The following is a 19,212-nucleotide window of genomic DNA, read 5'->3' on the forward strand; positions in this document are numbered from 1 at the left end:
CGGCATTTGCCTGGAGCGATTTAGGGAAATCACGGAAAACCTAAATCAGGATGGCTGGACGCGGGACTGAACCGTCGTCCTCCCGAATGCAAGTCCAATGTCTAACCACTGCGCCACCTCGCTCGCTCAGGGAATCTGAATGAGTGTCGCATACAAAACAAATGGCACTGCAGAACTGAATGTCGCACTCGCGAACCCTCTCAGCACAAAACACGAAGGGAGCTCCAAAGGCTGGGAACTGCAGAGCTAGCTGGAACATCAAAACAACTCATCAGTGATGCAAATTCCCTTTGCAGGAAAATGCGGTGCCGAAGCCTGAAAACGTGGACCATTGAGCAACGGAAGAATGTCATTTGGTCGGGGTTCAAAAAATGGTTCAAATGGCTCTGAGGACTATGAGACTTAACATCTGTGGTCATCAGTCCCCTAGAACTTAGGACTACTTAAACCTAACTAACCTAAGGACATCACACACATCCATGCCTGAGGCAGGATTCGAACCTGCAACCGTAGCAGTCGCGCGGTTCCAGAATGAAGTGCCTAGAACCGCTCGGACACTGATGCCGGCATTTCCGAGTTTACGCTCCAAGAGTGTAACATGGCGGTATTCTATTAGGGCAGTCGCATCGTGGTACTCCATGAGACCCATGGTTACCCAGAAAGGTCGTATTTTGGCTGATCATGCCCATCCCATGGTACAATTTTTGTTCTCCGCTGGTGGTGATGGTGTTAAGTCCAGCCTAGTCGTCAAATATGGAGTATCTAGGAAACCTGCTTTCTCAGATCGCTAGACAACATTCAAACAAATCGTATTAATGAGTTTTATTACAAAATGAAAAAAATTCAATACTTAATCTGGTGTTACACAGATGTGTCGTAAGATGTTGTGTACATAGTTCTGCGTAGTCTGCGCGTACACAACTTTCCCAATAGAGCGCGCCCCGCTAAGCACAAGAGTGCAGACACAGCGCTCGTCCGTCTCCGCACTACGAGATGGCTCTGCCATAGAGACGGACCAAGTTCTGCTTCCGATGATCCGAGTATTAACATATAACGCAGCCAATGAGATTGCTGTTAACGTAGAACCTTTTCTCCTCATGGATCACACTCGCGCAGTGATACATGGACACACGAGGTATTATAACGAGTGTACAGACCTCCGATTACTCAGTCTGCCTTTGTCTGCACCAGTCTACATTTGTCTGTACCAGTCTATAGTCAAGTTTCAGTCTACGCCTAATAAGACTACCATATTCCTGTACATAGCCATGAAGATAAATGTATAGACACTTTTGTCAAGTATCAGAGATATATGTGAGAATAAGATTAATGTAACAATACCACAGGAACTTAAGATTGTCAGTTGTAAATAGCATCCAGAACCACGTTAAGTAATTTTTATGCTTGTTATTATTTTAATAAATGTGTGTGAAAATTAATCAAGTTCTGTTTAAAGTTGGTCCCCGTCAATACCACAGGAACTTAAGATTGTCAATTGTAAATAGCATCCAGAACCTAGTTAAGTAATTTTTATGCTTGATATTATTTTAATAAATGTGTGTGAAAATTAATCAAGTTCTGTTTAAAGTTGGTCCCCGTCAATACCACAGGAACTTAAGATTGTCAATCGTAAATAGCATCCAGAACCTAGTTAAGTAATTTTTATGCTTGTTATTATTTTAATAAATGTGTGTGAAAATTAATCAAGTTCTGTTTAAAGTTGGTCACCGTCAATCTTCTACTCTAAGCGTGCAAGTGACATTTCTATTGTCTGACCTAACGGCAGAAGATAAACACGCCACGATAAGACCATGAGACGTATTGTTGACACTCGCCTACTTAGTTAGAGCGACAAGTCAAATAATCTGATGGTGTGTGTACTGAAGGTCTTACAGTATGCACACCACACCAACAAAGGGCGGCAGACAAAATAAGAAATCTCTTCAGTAGGCCTATAACAATTCCCAAATCCGTGTTACATAGACAGTTCAAGCGAGTGATTAGAGTTAACGCTTCTATAGCGTCTGTAGAACTGGGCAGCGACCATCCGAGCGCGGCTCTTATGTTCTCTTCATACAGAGGCCGCTGCTGTCGCGTTGTCGTCCTGGAGATGAGTCGGACAGCGTGCTATTGGCTAACGTCTTCTCACAGCCATCTTTCCTCTCTCGTTCCCGACTGGCGTGCCGGCTCCTGACTTTCCGCCGTAACAGATGCCGTGTTCCAAGACGACAGCACCCCCTTCCACACTGCTCGCATCGTTTAGGACTGTTTTTGTGAACACGAGAATGAATTGTCGCATCCGCCCTGGCCACCATAGTCACCAGATCTGAATTTTTTTGAGTCTTTGTGGTCTACTTGAGAGAGAAAGGATCGTTATCGCTATCCACCTCGATCATCGTTAAGTGAACTTGCCATTATTTTCCAGGAAGAATGGTAAAAGATTCCCATGATAACCACTCAGAACCTGTATTTAATTATTCCGAGAGGACTAGAAGACGTTCTTACAGCCAACGGTTTCATTCATCGTACATTACTGGCCATTAAAATTGCAACACCAAGAAGAAATGCAGATGATAAACGGGTATTCATTGGACAAATATGTTATACTAGATCTGACATGTGATTACATTTTCACGCAATTTGGGTGCATAGATCCTGAGAAGTCAGTACCCAGAACAACCACCTCTGGCCGTAATAACGGCCTTGATACGCCTGGGCATTGAGTCAAACAGAGCTTTGGTTGGTTCAAATGGCTCTGAGCACTATGGGACTTAACATCTATGGTCATCAGTCCCCTAGAACTTAGAACTACTTAAACCTAACTAACCTAAGGACATCACACAACACCCAGGCATCACGAAACAGGGCTTAGATGGTGTGTACAGGTACAGCTGCCCATGCAGTTTCAACACGGTACCACAGTTCATCAAGAGTAGTGACTGGCGTATTGTGACGAGCCAGTTGCTCGGCCACCATTGACCAGACGTTTTCAATTGGTGAGAGATCTGGAGAATGTGCTGGCTAGGGCAGCAGTCGAACATTTTCTGTGTCCAGAAAGGCCCGTACAGGACTTGCAACATGCGGTCGTGCATTATTCTGCTGAAATGTAGGGTTTCGCAGGGATCGAATGACGAGTAGAGCCACGGGTCGTAACACATCTGAAACGTCCACTGTTCAAAGTGCCGTCAGTGCCAACAAGAGGTGACCGAGACGTGTAACCAATGGCGGCACCCCATACCATCACGCCGGGTGATACGCCAGTATGGGGATGACGAATACACGCGTCCAATGTGCGTTCACCGCGATGTCGCCAAACACGGATGCGACCATCATGATGCTGTAAACAGAACCTGGATTCATCCGAAAAAATGACGTTTCGCCATTCGTGCACCCAGGTTCGTCGTTGAGTACACCATCGCAGGCGCTCCTGTCTGTGATGCAGCGTCAAGGGTAACCGCAGCCACTGTCTCCGAGCTGATAGTCCATGCTGCTGCAAACGTCGTCGAACTGTTCGTGCAGATGGTTGTTGTCTTGCAAACGTCCCCATCTGGTGACTCGGGGATCGAGACGTGGCTGCACGACCCGTTACAGCCATGCGGATAAGATGCCTGTCAACTCGACTGCTAGCGATACGAGGCCGTTGGGATCCAGCACGGCGTTCCGTATTACCCTCCTGAACCCACCGATTCCATATTCTGCTAGCAGTCAATGGATCTTGACCAACGCGAGCAGCAATGTCGCGATACGATAAACCGCAATCGCGATAGGTTACAATCCGACCTTTATCAAAGTCGGAAACGTGATGGTACGCATTTCCCCTCCTTACATGAGGCATCAAAACAACGTTTCACCAGGCAACGCCGGTCAACTGCTGTTTGTGTATGAGAAATCGGTCGGAAACTTTCCTCATGTCAGCACGTTGTAGGTGTCGCCACCGGCGCCTACCTTGTGTGAATGCTCTGATAAGCTAATCATTTGCATATCACAGCATCTTCTTCCTGTCGGTTAAATTTCGCGTCTGTAGAACGTCATCTTCGTGGTGTAGCAATTTTAATGGCCAGTAGTGTATTAGGCATATAAATGTGTTGCGTTTTTGTTGACTCCATATTTTTGTCCACACCCTGTATTTTCCTTTAATCGTAATCGCCAACCCAGCTTACACTCGGTCTGTGTTGCAGGCATCATGGCGTGCCCGCACGCCGTGACGGAGGACGGCTTCGAGATGCAGCTGGGTGTCAACCATCTCGGCCACTTCCTCCTCACGTGCCTCCTGCTGCCCAGGCTTCGCGCGTCTGCTCCTGCCCGCATCGTCAACGTCTCCTCGCTGGCGCATTTAGGTTGGTGGCATTTTACACTGCACAGTGAAGTGTGTCTTTCTGTCTGTCACTGTCCCGCAGTGAGAGTGGTGGGGGACAGGGAAGTGGGACGGGAGAGAGTGAAAGTAGAGGGTATTGCACATGTTGTTGCGGTCGACTTCAGACCGAGGACTGATTACCTGAAGCTCTTCATGCTAACGACGTCCAAGTGTATGTAAATGTCAGCCCAAGAAAATCACGTCTGCCACTCCATGCACAAATTGAGATCTCTGTTTTTTGCCGAAGTGGGTAGAAATTTTAGATCTCAAACTGAAACGTTACGAGTCTCAGCTGATACTCGTATTGTATAGATCAGGGGTTCCCAACAAAATTTTCTTGAGGACCCCCTCATCGAGCATGATTGGTACCTTGTCGTATCACACTATCAGGTACCTAAAAAAGCCAAATTAAGAGTCTTTTTATACGTTTTCTATTTTTGGTACTTAGAAAAAAACATTGACATATTCGTTTTTGAAAAAATATTGAGCTTAAAACTTTTTCAATTTAGCTATCATTGTTATTGTTAAATTTTTGATTATTGCTCAAAATCTTTGTCTTCAAATCAACCTCCTTAAAAAAATAAAAACTGAGTATGAACTGAAAATGACAGGAAAAAATTAAAACTGATTGTATTGGTCTTTCAAGTGTACTGCACTTGAGGTTGCATGGAGTAGGCACGTGTGAAGAATAAAAAAACACTAATTTCATACAAGGTATTATTTATTTGAAACAATACAGTTAGAACACAGTACTCAATCAGTATACAGTTAGTTTTAATTTTCAGTTCTTAATGAGATGAGTTCAATCTGACCTTTGAGTCCATTATTCCTGAAACATTAGGTTCCAAACTTGAAACTTTCACTCTGAAATCCGACCGCATGTCGAGCCGGTTCCTATATTTGTTTTTCATGAACGCTTTACAAACACTACTGTTTCAATACAGAATATTGAATATGTAAACAACACGTTCTGTGAAAGAACTGGCAATAAATTAACAATGGCCGATTGTCGTCTGAAATGCGAGTTTCTGTGTAAAGCGACTGTCAGTTGTCAGCTGCAAAGAGGCAGCGCGCGCAGTCTAACGGCATACAGCAGAGCTATTTGCCTCTATCTAATTCTAGTTTTGCGCTAGAGTGTGCTAGTGTCAGTTGGCTCTAGGAAGACGCTAGACGCAGAAGTTAGCGTCTGCTAAAGCTCTGCCCATGCAGGAAGCGACCAAAACAAAAAATCTGCATACGAAATATATTTAATATATTTTTTATTCTAAGCGCATCTTGCGGACCCCTCTGGCATGGCTCGCGGACCCCTAGGGGTCCGCTGACCACCTGTTGGGAACCACTGGTATAGATAGTTGATCAGTGAACATTTTCATAAAGCATTTGCATTTATATGCCTCTGACAGCACCTCGTTACCTTAAGAAAATGAAAACGATATCGGCATAGGATGAGAATGTAAACTGAGGCGAATAGACTAAGACTGTTTCCAGAAAATTTCTCTTTCACTTATACGCATTACAAAAGTATCGTACCTGGTGGCCTAACAGTACAGCATTTGCCTGGAAAACGAGAGGTCGAAGGGCCGAATTCCGACCAGAACATGGATATTTCACGCTACGTTTTATTCAGTCTTCACCTTCCCACGACGTAAAGAGTTACTAGGAACGGCATGTGGTACGGATCCTGTTTCCCCTTTACCTGGTTGGGTAACTGGGGTAAATTAGGGACACGCAAGTGGCCGAAGAGACGTCCAATTGGAAGTCTCGCATTTGGCCACTGAGCCACACCAAATTATTATTATCATTATTACACTAGAAAAGTAAAGCAATAATTAGTCTAGTTACTATTACAATGCAGTTCAATTCAGAACAAATACACATAAATACAATATTGAGGTGCCTGTGCTCGTAGGATGTACGACGCAATGTTCTTCCGGACATGCATGCATATCCGAAGGAACAGGCACAGCAGCAACTACAGCTGTTATAAAATACAGGAAATGTGTTTGCAGTTGCTAATACAGGCAACCTTGACTGCAGAATGGAATGACGACATTGAAAATTTGTGCCGGACCGGAACTCGAACCCGTATTTGCCACTTGTCGTGAGCGGTTGCATTCACCATTTCGGCTATTCGTGCACGCTTCACGGTCGAAATCACACTTCCATATGTCGTCATCCATGTCTCATTAGCCTGTGTTCGTACATTTAACCGGAATTCTCGGACAAGAGAAACAGTTAATCGAAAGTCGCTAGCCTGGTATCAGCGGATAAGTACGACATTGCAGTGCCTGTGTTTGTAAATAGTAGGCTGAATTCACTTGCCGTAGAACAAGTGCAGAGAGCACGTGTAGACCAACGACGGACTTGCTGCCAGATAAAATAAAAAAATGGCTCTGAGCACTATGGGACTTAACATCTGAGGTCATCAGTCCCCTAGAACTTAGAACTACTTAAACCTAACTAACCTAAGGACATCACACACATCCATGCCCGAAGAAGGATTCGAACCTGCGACCGCAGCGGTCGCGCGGTTCCAGACTGAAGCGCCTAGAACCGCTCGGCCACACCGGCCAGCGCTGCCAGATTAAGCTTGCAGGTCTAGAGAAAGATAATTTCACTTTTGCACTGAATGTAGAGGGCAGGCTAAACTCAGAATCTCCAGCAACTACTGCTGCCACCGTCTACATTCGCACTGCAAGAGTGTGGTAAGAATGGGCCGTCACTGCCACCACTGTTTCAGTAAGGAAGCGATGTCATTCATCGCCCTACAGGAACCAACAGCACAGTTTCAACGCCTTGCAACCAGCTAGTTGCTTTCATGATGCACTTCGGCGATCTTACTGGTGTTTGTACATACTTTCCCATGTTTTTTCTTCAACCATTAACGACTCTTACAGTCATTGGTCATATCTGCAATTTATTCTCATAATTACGCTTTACTCGTGCTCACCCATCTATGTCAAGATTTTAGTTTACGACTATAATTCTTTGTCCGCTTATTAAACGATCATTCAGTTACATCAGTAGGTAACTGACATGTTAATGCTCTACGATAATAAATCTGATAACCATTTTGACCACCTATTTCTGTTACAGACAGATGAACTCCCCTTATTAATATCTCTGTGTGCACGGTTTGGCAGCCATATTTTCATGCTTGATTCGGCCACTTCTATTAGAAAAATGGTTCAAATGGCTCTGAGCACTATGGGACTTAACATCTGAGGTCATAAGTCCTCTAGAATTTAGAGCTACTTAAACCTAACTAACATAAGGACATCACACACATCCATGCCCTAGGCAGGATTCGAACCAGAGTAGCGGTCGCGCGGTTCCAGACTGAAGTGCCTAGAACCGCTCGGCCACATCGGCCGGCTCATTATTAATCCTCTGTCTGAAACACAACACCTCTCTTGCAGCGATTGTCACTGGAGTTTGTTAAGCATTTGCATAACGTCCTGCGTTGACTAAACAAACCAGTGACAAAACGTGCTGATCTTCGTAATATCTTATCCATCTCTTCTGTTAATCCTACACTGAAGCGCCGAAGAAACTTGTATAGGCACGCGTACTCAAACACAGAAATATGTAAACAGGCAGAATACGGCGCTGCGCACGTCAACCCCTATATAAGACAGTAAGTGTCTGGCGCAGTTGTTAGATCGGTTACTGCTGCTACAATGGCAGATTATCAAAATTTATGTGAGTTTGAACGTGGTGTTGTATTCGGCGCAAGAGCGATGGGACACAGGATCTCCGAGGTAGCGATGAAGTGGGAATTTTCCCGTACGATCATTTCACGAGTGTACCGTGAATATCAGTCCGGTAAAACCTCAAATCTCCGACATCGCTGCGGCCAGAGAAAGATCTTGCCAGGACGGGACCAACGACGACTGAAGCGAATCGATCAACGTGACAGAAGTGCAACCCTTCCGCAGATTGCTGCAGATTTCATTGCTGGGTCATCAACAGGAGTCAGCGTGCGAAACAGTCAACGAAGCATCATCAACATGGGCCCTCGGAGCCAAAGGCCCACTCGTGTACCCTTGATGACTGCATGACAAAGTTTTACGCCTCGCCTGGGCCCGTCAACACTGACATTGGGCTGTTGACGACTGGAAACATGTTGCGTGGTCGGATGAGTCTCGTTTCAAATTGTACCAAACGAATGGACTTATACGGGTATGGAGACAACCTCATGAATCCCCGGACCCTTCATGTCAGCAGAGGACTGTTCAAGCTGGTTGAGACTCTGTAATGGTGTGGGGCGTCTACAGTTGGGAGTGGTATGGGACCCCTGATATGTCTATTTACGACTCTGACAGGTGACACGTACGTAAGCGTCCTGTTGATCACCTGCATCCTTTCATGTCCATTGTGCATTCCAATGGACTTGGGCAATTCCAGCAGGACAATGCGACACATCACACGTCTAGAATCGCTACAGAGTAACTCCAGTAACAGTGTTCCGAGTTTAAACACTTCCGCTGGCCACCAAACTCTCCAGACATGAAGATTATTTGGCATATCTGGGATGCCTTGCAACGGGCTGTTCAGTAGAGATCTCCACCCCTCGTACTCTTCGAATTTGTGGAAGTTCTGCACAATTCATGGTGTCAGTTCCCTCCAGCACTACTTCAGACACTAGTCAATTCCACGCCACGTGCTCGCGGGGGCCCTACACGATATTAGGCAGGTGTACCAGTCTCTTTGGCTCTTCAGTATATTTAGTAAAGGTTCAAGACAGGTGAAAAATGCTCAAAAATCAGTAGCACAAATATTTTATAAGCAACTGCTTACGTGGATGAATTACATTTTTCTTAAGTTATTCCAATGAGTCTCAGCGTGACATCTGCCTTTCCTGCTATCACTGTTACGTGGGCATTCAACTTTTGATAGCTCCATACTGCTTCTCCTAGGTATTTTATGGTTGTCACAACTTTCAGCGAGTTTTCATCAACAGCGTAATTGATCAGAAATGGATCTCTTCACCTAGTTTGGGTTATATCAAACTCTTTCAAAGCGAGCCTTTCAGTTGTACAGGATTTTTCCGTGATGATGATTCGAAATTTCACGGATGACGGAGACAGTGAAATGTATCGGTGCGAAATAAGAAACCACGGTCCAGAAAGAACTGAGTCATTCGGAGAAGGTTCTGGCAGTGGAGTACGAGACCTTATTAATTAAATTTATTTATCTGTGTTGTAGCTAATACTGAAGGGTCGTCAAACCGTACCAAAATATGGACGTACATCGTGAAACATATATACAGAAAACTGTAAATGCACTGCACATGACGTGATGGATGTACGTCGTTTCGACGTGATAAAAGTCCCAACTCGTTTTGTACAGCTTGTTAGTAAACATCTGTGTCACACTTTCGCTGAAATGTAGACAGAAAGAGGAGCCTTGTATAGTGGACAGCTCATCCTCCCGATCTGACTCCACTTGGTTTCTTCTTGTGGAGTCATGTCTAACGTCTTGTGTACGAGACGCTTGTCGAGACTGCGGAGGATCTCCTGGCAAGATGCCCTTAAGGCAATAGACCATATATAATGCAAGAAAACCAACCGATTTGCTCCATTTGCCTAAGCCGGAGAAAGAGTGTAATAGTCAAACTTTGATCCTGTGCTGTCGAACTGTTAGAGTGAAACGACCCTTCTGCTTGTATACTAATGGTCACCTGCCCAACGACTATCCATAACACTTGACGCTATAGAACCCGAGGTATGAACCTCAGAAAAATCTCGTTTCTATGCGCGGCATTTTGCAACATACACTGAGGTGACAAAAGGCATAAGATACCTCCTATCATCATGTAGGGCCTCCTTTTGCACGGCGTAGTGTAGCAGCTCGACGTGACATGGACTCAACAAATCGTTGGAAGTCCCCTGCAGAAATATTGAGCAAAACTGCCTCTATAGCAATAATTGCAAAGTGAAACTTCCTGGCAGATTAAAGTTGTGTGGAGGACCGAGCCTCGATGTTGGGACCTTTGCCATTCGCGGGTAATTACTCTACCGATTGAGCTACCCGAGTACAACTCACCACTCCTCCTCGAAGCTTTACTTCCACAAAAGGTAAAGGTCCCGACTTCAAGTCTCGGACTGACACACAGTTTTAATCTCTCAGGAAGTTTCATATTAGCACATACTCGGTTGCAGAGTGAAAATTAATTCTTGAAACAACACCCCAGGCTGCGGCGAAGCCATATCTCGGCGATATCCTTTCTTCCAGGAGTGCTACTCTTGCATGGTCCGCAGGACAGCTTCTGTGAAGTTTTGGCGGTAGGTGATGAGGTACTGGCGGAAGTGAAGCTGTGAGGACGGGTCCTGAGTCATGCTTGGGTAGCTCAGTCGGTAGAGCATTTGCCCGCGAAAGGCAAAGGTCCCGAATTCGAGTCTCGGTCCGGCACACAATTTCAAGCTGGCAGGAAATTCCATGTTTGTCTGGGAACGTGAAGTCCATGAATGGCTGCAAATGGTCTCCAATCAATGATCGGTTCAGCTGCACCAGAGGACCTAGTCCGTTCCATATAAACACAGGTCGCATCATTCTGGGCCACCACCTACTTGCACAGTGCCTTGTTGACAATTTGGGTCCATGTCTCCGTGGGGTATGCGCCACACTCGAACCCTACCGGTAGGGCCTATCAACTGAAATCGGGACTTATCTGACAAGGCCACGGTTTTTCTAGTCGTCTAGGGTCCAACCGATACGGTCACTAGTCCAGGAGAGGCGCTGCAGGCGATGTCGTGCTGCTATCCAAGGCTCTCGCATCGGTCGTCTGCTGCCGTAGCTCATTAACGCCACATTTCGCCGCACTGTCCTAAAAGAAACGTTCCTCGTACGTCCCACATTGATTTGCGCGGTTACTGCAGGCAGTGTTTCATGTCTATTAGCTCTGACAACTCTACGCAAACGCCACTGCTGTCGGTCATTAAGTGAAGGCTATCGGCCACTGAGTTGTCAGTTGTGAGAGATAATGCCTGAAATTCGGTATTCTCAGCACACCCTTGACATTGTGAACCACGGCAAAATGAATTCCCTAACGATTTCCGAAACTGAATGTCTCATGCATTTGGTTCCAACTACCATTACAAGTTCGAAGTCTGTTGATCCCCGGCGTGCGGCCATAATCACGTCGGAAAGCTTTTCACATGAATCATCTGAGTACAAATGAGAGCTCCGCCACTGAACTGGCTTTTTATAACTAGTGTACGCGATACTACCGCCATCTATGTATGTGCGTTTCGCTGTCCCATGAGTTTTGACACCTCTGTGTTCCAGATAGCGAATGCTGTCGCATGCTTATCGATTTAAAATGAAAATGCCATTCCTGCTGAAGGCAATTTACTCCATCTCAGCTGTAAATGTCTTAAAAGCGAATGTAGCACGTTCGAAAACGTAGTACTTACGTGAACGCATGTAGAGACATGGAACGCAATAAAGGCTGGATAAAGAAGATGGAATGAAAAGTAAGATCGTAAGAATCCTAGTTTATCCATACACTTAATGTGTTGTTCAGGAATCGGAAACAAAAATCTCATTTTTCGTATTCAAATCCTTGACAGCAGACTACATCCCTTTACATGATCATCCGTATACAATTGACAAAGAAAATCATATATTAGCGTTAACGCCTGCACTATAGTTTGATGAGTGGAACCACGAGATAAAAACCAGAAACCTCGGATGACGGAGTAAAATTTTGGATATTGATTCCCACGTGTTCTAACAAAGTTGTGAACTCGAACAAAGCCCTAACGTGTCCCGCGATAAACAAGACCGCAATGTACACTACTGACCATTAAAATTTGTACACCAAGAAGAAATACAGATGATAAACGGGTATTCATTGGACAAATATATTATACTAGAACTGACATGTGATTACATTTTCACGCAGTTTGGGTGCATAGATCCTGAGAAATCAGTACCCAGAACAACCGCCTCTGGCTGTAATAACGGCCTTAATACGCCTGGGCATTGAGTCAAACAGAGCTTGGATGGCGTGTACAGGTACAGCTGCCCATGCAGCCTCAACACGATACCACAGTTCATCAAGAATAGTGACTGGCGTATTGTGACGAGCCAGTTGCTCCGCCACCATTGACCAGACGTTTTCAATTGGTGAGAGATCTGGAGAACGTGCTGGCCAGGGCAGCAGTCGAATATTTTCTGTACCCAGAAAGGCCCGTACAGAACCTGCAACATGCGGACGTGCTGAAATATAGGGTTTCGCAGGGATTGAATGAAGGGTAGAGCCACGGGTCGTGACGTCCTCTGTTCAAAGTGCCGCCAATGCGAACAAGAGGTGACCGAGACGTGTAACCAATGGCACCCCATATCATCACGCCAGGTGATACGCAAGTATGGCGACGACGAATACACGCGTCCAATGTGCGTTCACCGCGATGTCGCCAGACACAGATGCGACCATCATGATGCTGTAAACAGAATCTTGATTCATAAAAAAATGACGTTCTGTCATTCGTGCACCCAGGTTCGTCGTTGAGTACACCATCGCAGGCGCTCCTATCTGTGAGGCAGCGTCAAGGGTAACCGCAGCCATGGTCTCCGAGCTGATAGTCCATGCTGCTGCAAACGTCGTCGAACTGTTCGTGCAGATGGTTGTTGTCTTGCAAACGTCCCCATCTGGTGACTCAGGGATCGAGACGTGGCTGCACGATCCGTTACAGCCATGCGGATAAGATGCCTGTCATCTCGACTGCTAGTGATACGAGGCCGTTTGGATCCAGCACGGCGTTCCGTATTACCCTCCTGAACCCACCGATTCCATATTCTGCTAACAGTCATTGGATCTCGACCAACGCGAGCAGCAATTTCGCGATACGAGAAACCGCCATCGCGATGGGCTACAATCCGACCCTTATCAAAGTCTGAAACGTGATGGTACGCGTTTCTCCTCCTTACACGAAGCATCACAACAACGTTTCACCAGGCAACGCCGGTCAACTGCTGTTTGTGTATGAGAAATCGGTTGGAAACTTTCCTCATGTCAGCACGTCGTAGGTGTCGCCACAGGCGCCAATCTTGTAAATAGCTCTGAAAAGCTGATCATTTGCATATCATAGCATGTTCTTCCTGTCGGTTAAATTTCGCGTCTGTAGCACGTCATCTTCGTGGTGTAGCAATTTTAATTACCAGTAGTGTATCTCGCGGTTAGAAATCAAATGTTCCACTATCTCAAATGACATGTAACGCACAATCACATACGTGAAGCAGAGGCAAACAGCCGGCAACCATCTTACTGTAAGGCGGAAAGAAGTCGTTCAATGTGCCCATGTCATTATCACAAAGCAAATAGTCTATGCTAAATAGATGAGCATGTTGTCCCAGCAACAAATGAACTTCGCTAACCAATTCTGCCTCCGAAACTTTTCTGTTGGCTGGGTGACATCAAAGTTTAGACCATTTGCTATGACATACCTTACAATTTTCGCCCAGTGTTTGGATAAAAATATGGAGCACCGCAAGAAATGTGTACTTGAACATAAATACGGATGATAGCCAAGTCTACAGGTTGCCCTGTTGTATTTGACCATGAACGGCACCTGTGCAAAGATCTCAGTATGTTGCAAGAGTTTGTCGTTGTCAGAACCAATGAACCTAAAGTGTTTGTAGCTGCAAGAGGCACCGCATCGAAGATTTGTTACGCATACAGGGAAAGCGGAGAACATTATCCGCCAAATCACAACGGAGACGAAAGTGTGAACTATGGGAGTGTGACGGACGAACATCGAAAAGGATTGTGACGAAGCATATGAGAACGACAGCTGCAAAAGCCACTGCAGTATTGAATTTTATAGTTGCTAACCCTGTCAACACGATAGGAGCTTCATATTCAGGGAATTTCAGGGCGAGCTGGAATTTCAAAACCACTCATCAGCGATGCAAATGCGCTTAACAGGAAAACATGCTGCCGAAGACATAAAGCCTAAAGAGCAATGGAAGAATGTTATTTGGTCGGATGAGCTATGTTTCACACTGTTTCCAACATCTGGCCGAGTTAACGTTCCAAGGGTGTAACCATGTTTCAGGTGATGATTTGGGCAGTCATATCGTGGTATTCCATGGGCTCCATCGTTATTCTGCAAGAATGCATTACCTCCAAGGGTTATGACACTATTCTTGCTGATCATGTCCATCCCATGGTAAAGTGTTTGTTCCCCAGTGGTGATACTGTGTTGCATGGCATCAGATCCCCGTTTACTCAGCTTATATAGACCAGGATTGGTTTTGTGAACACAAGGATGAATTGTCACATCTCCTCTGACCACTACAGTATTATTGAGCCTTTTTGGTCTACTTTGGTTAGAAGTGTGAATGGTGGCTACCCACCTTCCTCACCGTTAGCTGAACGTGCCACCATTTTGCAGAAAGAATGGTAGAAGATGCTCTTGGAAACTATACAGGACATGTACACTCATTCTCATCATGCTGATACATGGTGAAACAACGCTCTGGTGGGCAGCTTGCTGGTTTAAATCATCTCGGGGTATGACCATGCGGTGCATTTGACCTGCGGTCGTCGCACGGTGGCGCTGGCAGCAGTCCACATACGCAGAGGTGTGTTGGTACATGTCAGAGTACGGTGCAGTGAGTAAGTGCGCAGATGTTTTCAGATGTGCTAATGGTGGCTATGCGTTGAAAATGTCTCAAAGAACACATACTGATGACGTTATGAGGGGTAGAATACTAGGGCGAGTGGAGGCTGGTCAAACACAGCAGGTCGTAGCACGGGCCCTCCGTGTGCCACAAAGTGTGACCTGAAGATTATGGCAACGATTCCAGCAGACAGGAAACGTGTCCAGGCGCTACAGTACGGGACGTCCACAGTGCACAACACCACAAGAAGACCGATATCTCACCATCAGTGCCCGCTGACGGCCACGGAGTACTGCAAGTAGCCTTGCTCGGGACCTTACCGCAGCCACTGGAACAGTTCTCCAGACATCCAGACACACAGTCTACAGACGACTGAACAGACATGGTATCTTCACCCGGAGACCTGCAAGGTGCATTCCACCGACCCATGGTCGCAGGAGAGCCCGTAAAGCCTGGTGTCAAGAACACAGTACATGGTCATTGGAACAGTGGTCACAGGTTATGTTCACGGACCAGTCAAGGTATAGTCTGAATAGTGATTCTCGCCGGGTTTTCATCTGGCGTGAACCAGGAACCACATACCAACCCCTTAATGTCATTGAAAGAGACCTGTATGGAGGTCGTGGTTTGATGGTGTGGGGTTGGATTATGATTGGTGCACGTACATCCCTGCATGTCTTTCACAGAGGAGCTGTAACAGGTCAGGTGTATGGGGACGTCATTTTGTACCAGTATGTCCACCTTTTCAGGGGTGCAGTGGGTCCCACCTTCCTCCTGATGGATGATAATACGCGGCCCCACCGAGCTGCCATCGTGGAGGAGTACCTTGAAACAGAAGATATCAGGCGAATGGAGTGGCTTGCCTGTTCGCCAGACCAAAACCCCATCGAGCACGTCTGGGATGCTCTCGGTCGACGTATCTCTGCACGTCTTCAAACCCCTACGACATTTCAGGAGCTCCGACAGGCACTGGTGCAAGAATAGGAGGCTATACCCCAGCAGCTGCTCGACCACCTGATCCAGAGTATGCCAACCCGTTGTGCGGCCTGTGTACGTGTGCATGGTCATTATATCCCATATTGATGTCGGCGTACAGGCGCAGGAAACAGTGGCGTTTTGTAGCACATGTGTTTCGGGACGGTTTTCTCAACTTACCACCAACACCGTGGACTTACAGATCTGTGTCGTGTGTGTTCCCTGTGTGCCTATGCTATTAGCGCCAGTTTTGTGTAGTGCCACATTGTGCGGCACCACATTCTGCAGTTATCCTTAATGAGCATGAGTGTATTTATCCGTCCGTATACGTCCGGAATCTGTTTTGAATGCCAGTGTGTTTCCTACACCGTATTCTACATCTACATCTACATGGCTACTCTGCAATTCGCACGTAAGTGCCTGGCAGAGGATTTTTCGAACCACCTTCAAACTACTTCTCTACTGTTCCACTCTCTAACAGCCCGTGGAAGAAATGAACGCTTAAATCTTTCAGTACGAGCTCTGAGTCCTGTTATTTTGTTATGATGACACTTCTCCATACTTAGGTTGGCGACAGTACAATACTTTCACATTCAGAGGAGACAGTTGGTGAATGAAATTTAGTGAAAAGGTCTTGCCGCAACGAAAAACGCCTATGTTTTAATGTTTATCATACCAAGTTGCATATCATAACTGTAACACTGTCTCCCCTATTTTGTGATAATACAAGACGAGCTGCCTTTATTTGAACTTTTTCGATGTCCTCCGTCAGTCCTATCTGGTAAGGATCACGTGCAACACAGCAGTACTCTAGCAGAGGACGAACAAGCGTAGTGTAGGCAGTCTTTGGTAAACCTGTTTCATCGTCTCCGTTAAAACTTAGTGTTTGGTGTGCCTTCTCAACAACAGTATCTAAGCGGTCGTTCCAAATGAATTTTTCGTAATTGTAATTCCCAAGTATTTAGTCGAATTGACAGCCATTAAATTTTTATGATTTATTGTGTAAGGTAATGTAACTGAATTCTTTTTGTACACATGTGTCTGACCTCACACTGTTCCTTATTGAGAGCATTGCCACTATTCGCACCGTTAATGTCTAAGTCATTTTGCAACTGGTTAAGATCTTCTGATAACTTTACTAGACGGTAAATGGCAGTGTCATCTGCAAAAAATCTAAGAGGGCTGCTTAGGTTATATCTTAAACCGTTTATGTTTATTAGGAAGAGCAGAGGGACTGTAACACTTCCTTGGGGAACGCCAGACATCACTTTTGTTTTACTCGATGATTTACTGTGTATTGTGACCTTTCTGAGAAGAAATCTCGGATCCTGTCGCACAACTGAAGCGACACTCCATAGGCATACAATTTGATTAGAAGTCTTTTGTGAGAAACGGTATCAAAACACTTCTGGAAGTCTAGAAATAGAGAGTCAATTCGAGATTCCCTGTTGATAGCACTCATTACTTCGTGAGAATAAAGAGATAGCTGAGTTTCACAAAAACAATATTTTCTAAATCCGTGCTGACTATGACAATAGACTGTTACCTTCGAGGTGATTCATAATGTTCGAATACAGTATATGTTCCAAAATTATATTACAAATCGACGTTAGTGATAGGGATCTATAATTCCGCGTACTATTCCTATTCCCTTTCTTGAGTATTGGTGCAACCTGTGCAACTTTCCACTCTTTGGTACGAATCTTTCTTCAAGCGAGCGGGCATATATGATTGCTGTGTATGGGGGTTATTGTATAAACATGATTTAATCTTCTTCACTACACCGAAGATATCTGCTTCTAAGTTGCTCATGTTGGCAGTTGTTCTCGATAGAGTTTTGGACTATTTACTTCGTCTCCTTTGGTGAAGATATTTCGGAAAACTGTGTTTAATAACTCCGCTTTAGTGGCGCTGTCATTGGTTATATTGCCATTGGATTTGCGCAGTGAAGGTGAAACGTCCCCTTTTTTGAAGAATTATACAAGACTGTGCTTAACCTGACACACAATATTTTTAGCGCAACGCAATCTGACTATCAAAGATCCCTGCAAAAGAATGGCCCTGAGTAACATTAAACTATACCTTTCAGAAATCACTTACCTCACAAAAATCTTCATTACTCGAACTACTGCAATACAGCGAGCGCCACTACTGCCAGCTACATAAAAGACTCAAACTACGGAAGGCACTAACTACTGAAAGGGATAGTTAGCAAATGAAAGATATTAATAGAGAACAAACAATGTATTTACCTTAATAGTCATAATATATATAGCAGTTCATGACAAATTACAAAACTCCGTCATCTCTCTCCCCACATCCACCACTGCTGGCGGCTCACCTCCAACTGCACAACGCTACGCGCTGTTCACATCCAGCTGCCCAATACTACAATGGCAGACAACAATGCAAACTAGCCACAGACTGCACACAGCACAGCCAGTGATTTTCATACAGTGCGCTACGTAACGTTGCCAATAAGAAAACATAAACAGCCTACTTACATAGCCCCCATGCTCCCCACAAAAAATTTTAAAAATTTTTTGGGCAGTGGCCAATAATGATTTGAAAAAATTTTTCATAATGACAGTAAGAAAAATATCAAATGCATACACTTATTAATACAATGTTGGTCAAAAGCTAAAATTTTCTCACAGTCCATAAAGACAGTCCTGATCATTCATCACAGTGAAACTGCCGTTTCTTTTCTCAAGGTCTGAGCAGTAAAAGACAATGCACACGGAAGTAGTGGATTTCCATGCAGTCTTGAAGAAGTAGTGTTGTCCTTCCAACGGAAAGACAGTGCTGACTCTTGACATGCTGACAGGTAATGGGCCACAACAGAGCAAACCCACAGCAGAGTCAGTCGAAGTTTTGAAGAATATTGGTAGGTAGGTCATCACAGAGCATACCCATTGTAGTCCTGGTAGAGATTATGGTATTGGTGGGCCACCAGAGGTGCAGACCCACTGTAGTCCTGGTAGAGATTGTGGTATTGGTGGGCCACCAGAGGTGCAGACCCACTGCAGTCCTTGTAGAAATAATGGTACTGGTGAGTCAGTAAAGGTGTAGACCCACTGTAGTCCTTCCAGAAATAGTGGTATTGGTGGGTCATCAAAGATGCAGACCCACTGTAGTCCTTGTAGAGATGGCCAGCAGCCATCTGTTGTCACTGTGCAGGTGCACAACCACCATTGAAGAGTCTTGCGGAGAATATAGCAAGTCCATAAACCACCACTTGTGCACTCAGA

General features: G+C 45.3%; 1 protein-coding gene across 4 annotated transcripts in view; it reads left to right on the forward strand.

Annotated features, from left to right (window-relative positions):
* The window catches only part of LOC124721230 (retinol dehydrogenase 13-like), a 218,733-nt gene that overhangs the window by 129,796 nt on the left and 69,725 nt on the right, over positions 1 to 19,212 (forward strand). For all 4 annotated transcript variants that reach the window (XM_047246088.1, XM_047246086.1, XM_047246087.1 and 1 more), the window contains exon 4: positions 4,179 to 4,337. In XM_047246088.1, the coding sequence (XP_047102044.1) occupies positions 4,179 to 4,337 (159 nt within the window). The remainder of the gene's footprint in view (positions 1 to 4,178; positions 4,338 to 19,212) is intronic.

This window comes from Schistocerca piceifrons, chromosome X, assembly GCF_021461385.2.
Source record: "Schistocerca piceifrons isolate TAMUIC-IGC-003096 chromosome X, iqSchPice1.1, whole genome shotgun sequence".
Lineage (NCBI taxonomy): Eukaryota > Metazoa > Arthropoda > Insecta > Orthoptera > Acrididae > Schistocerca > Schistocerca piceifrons.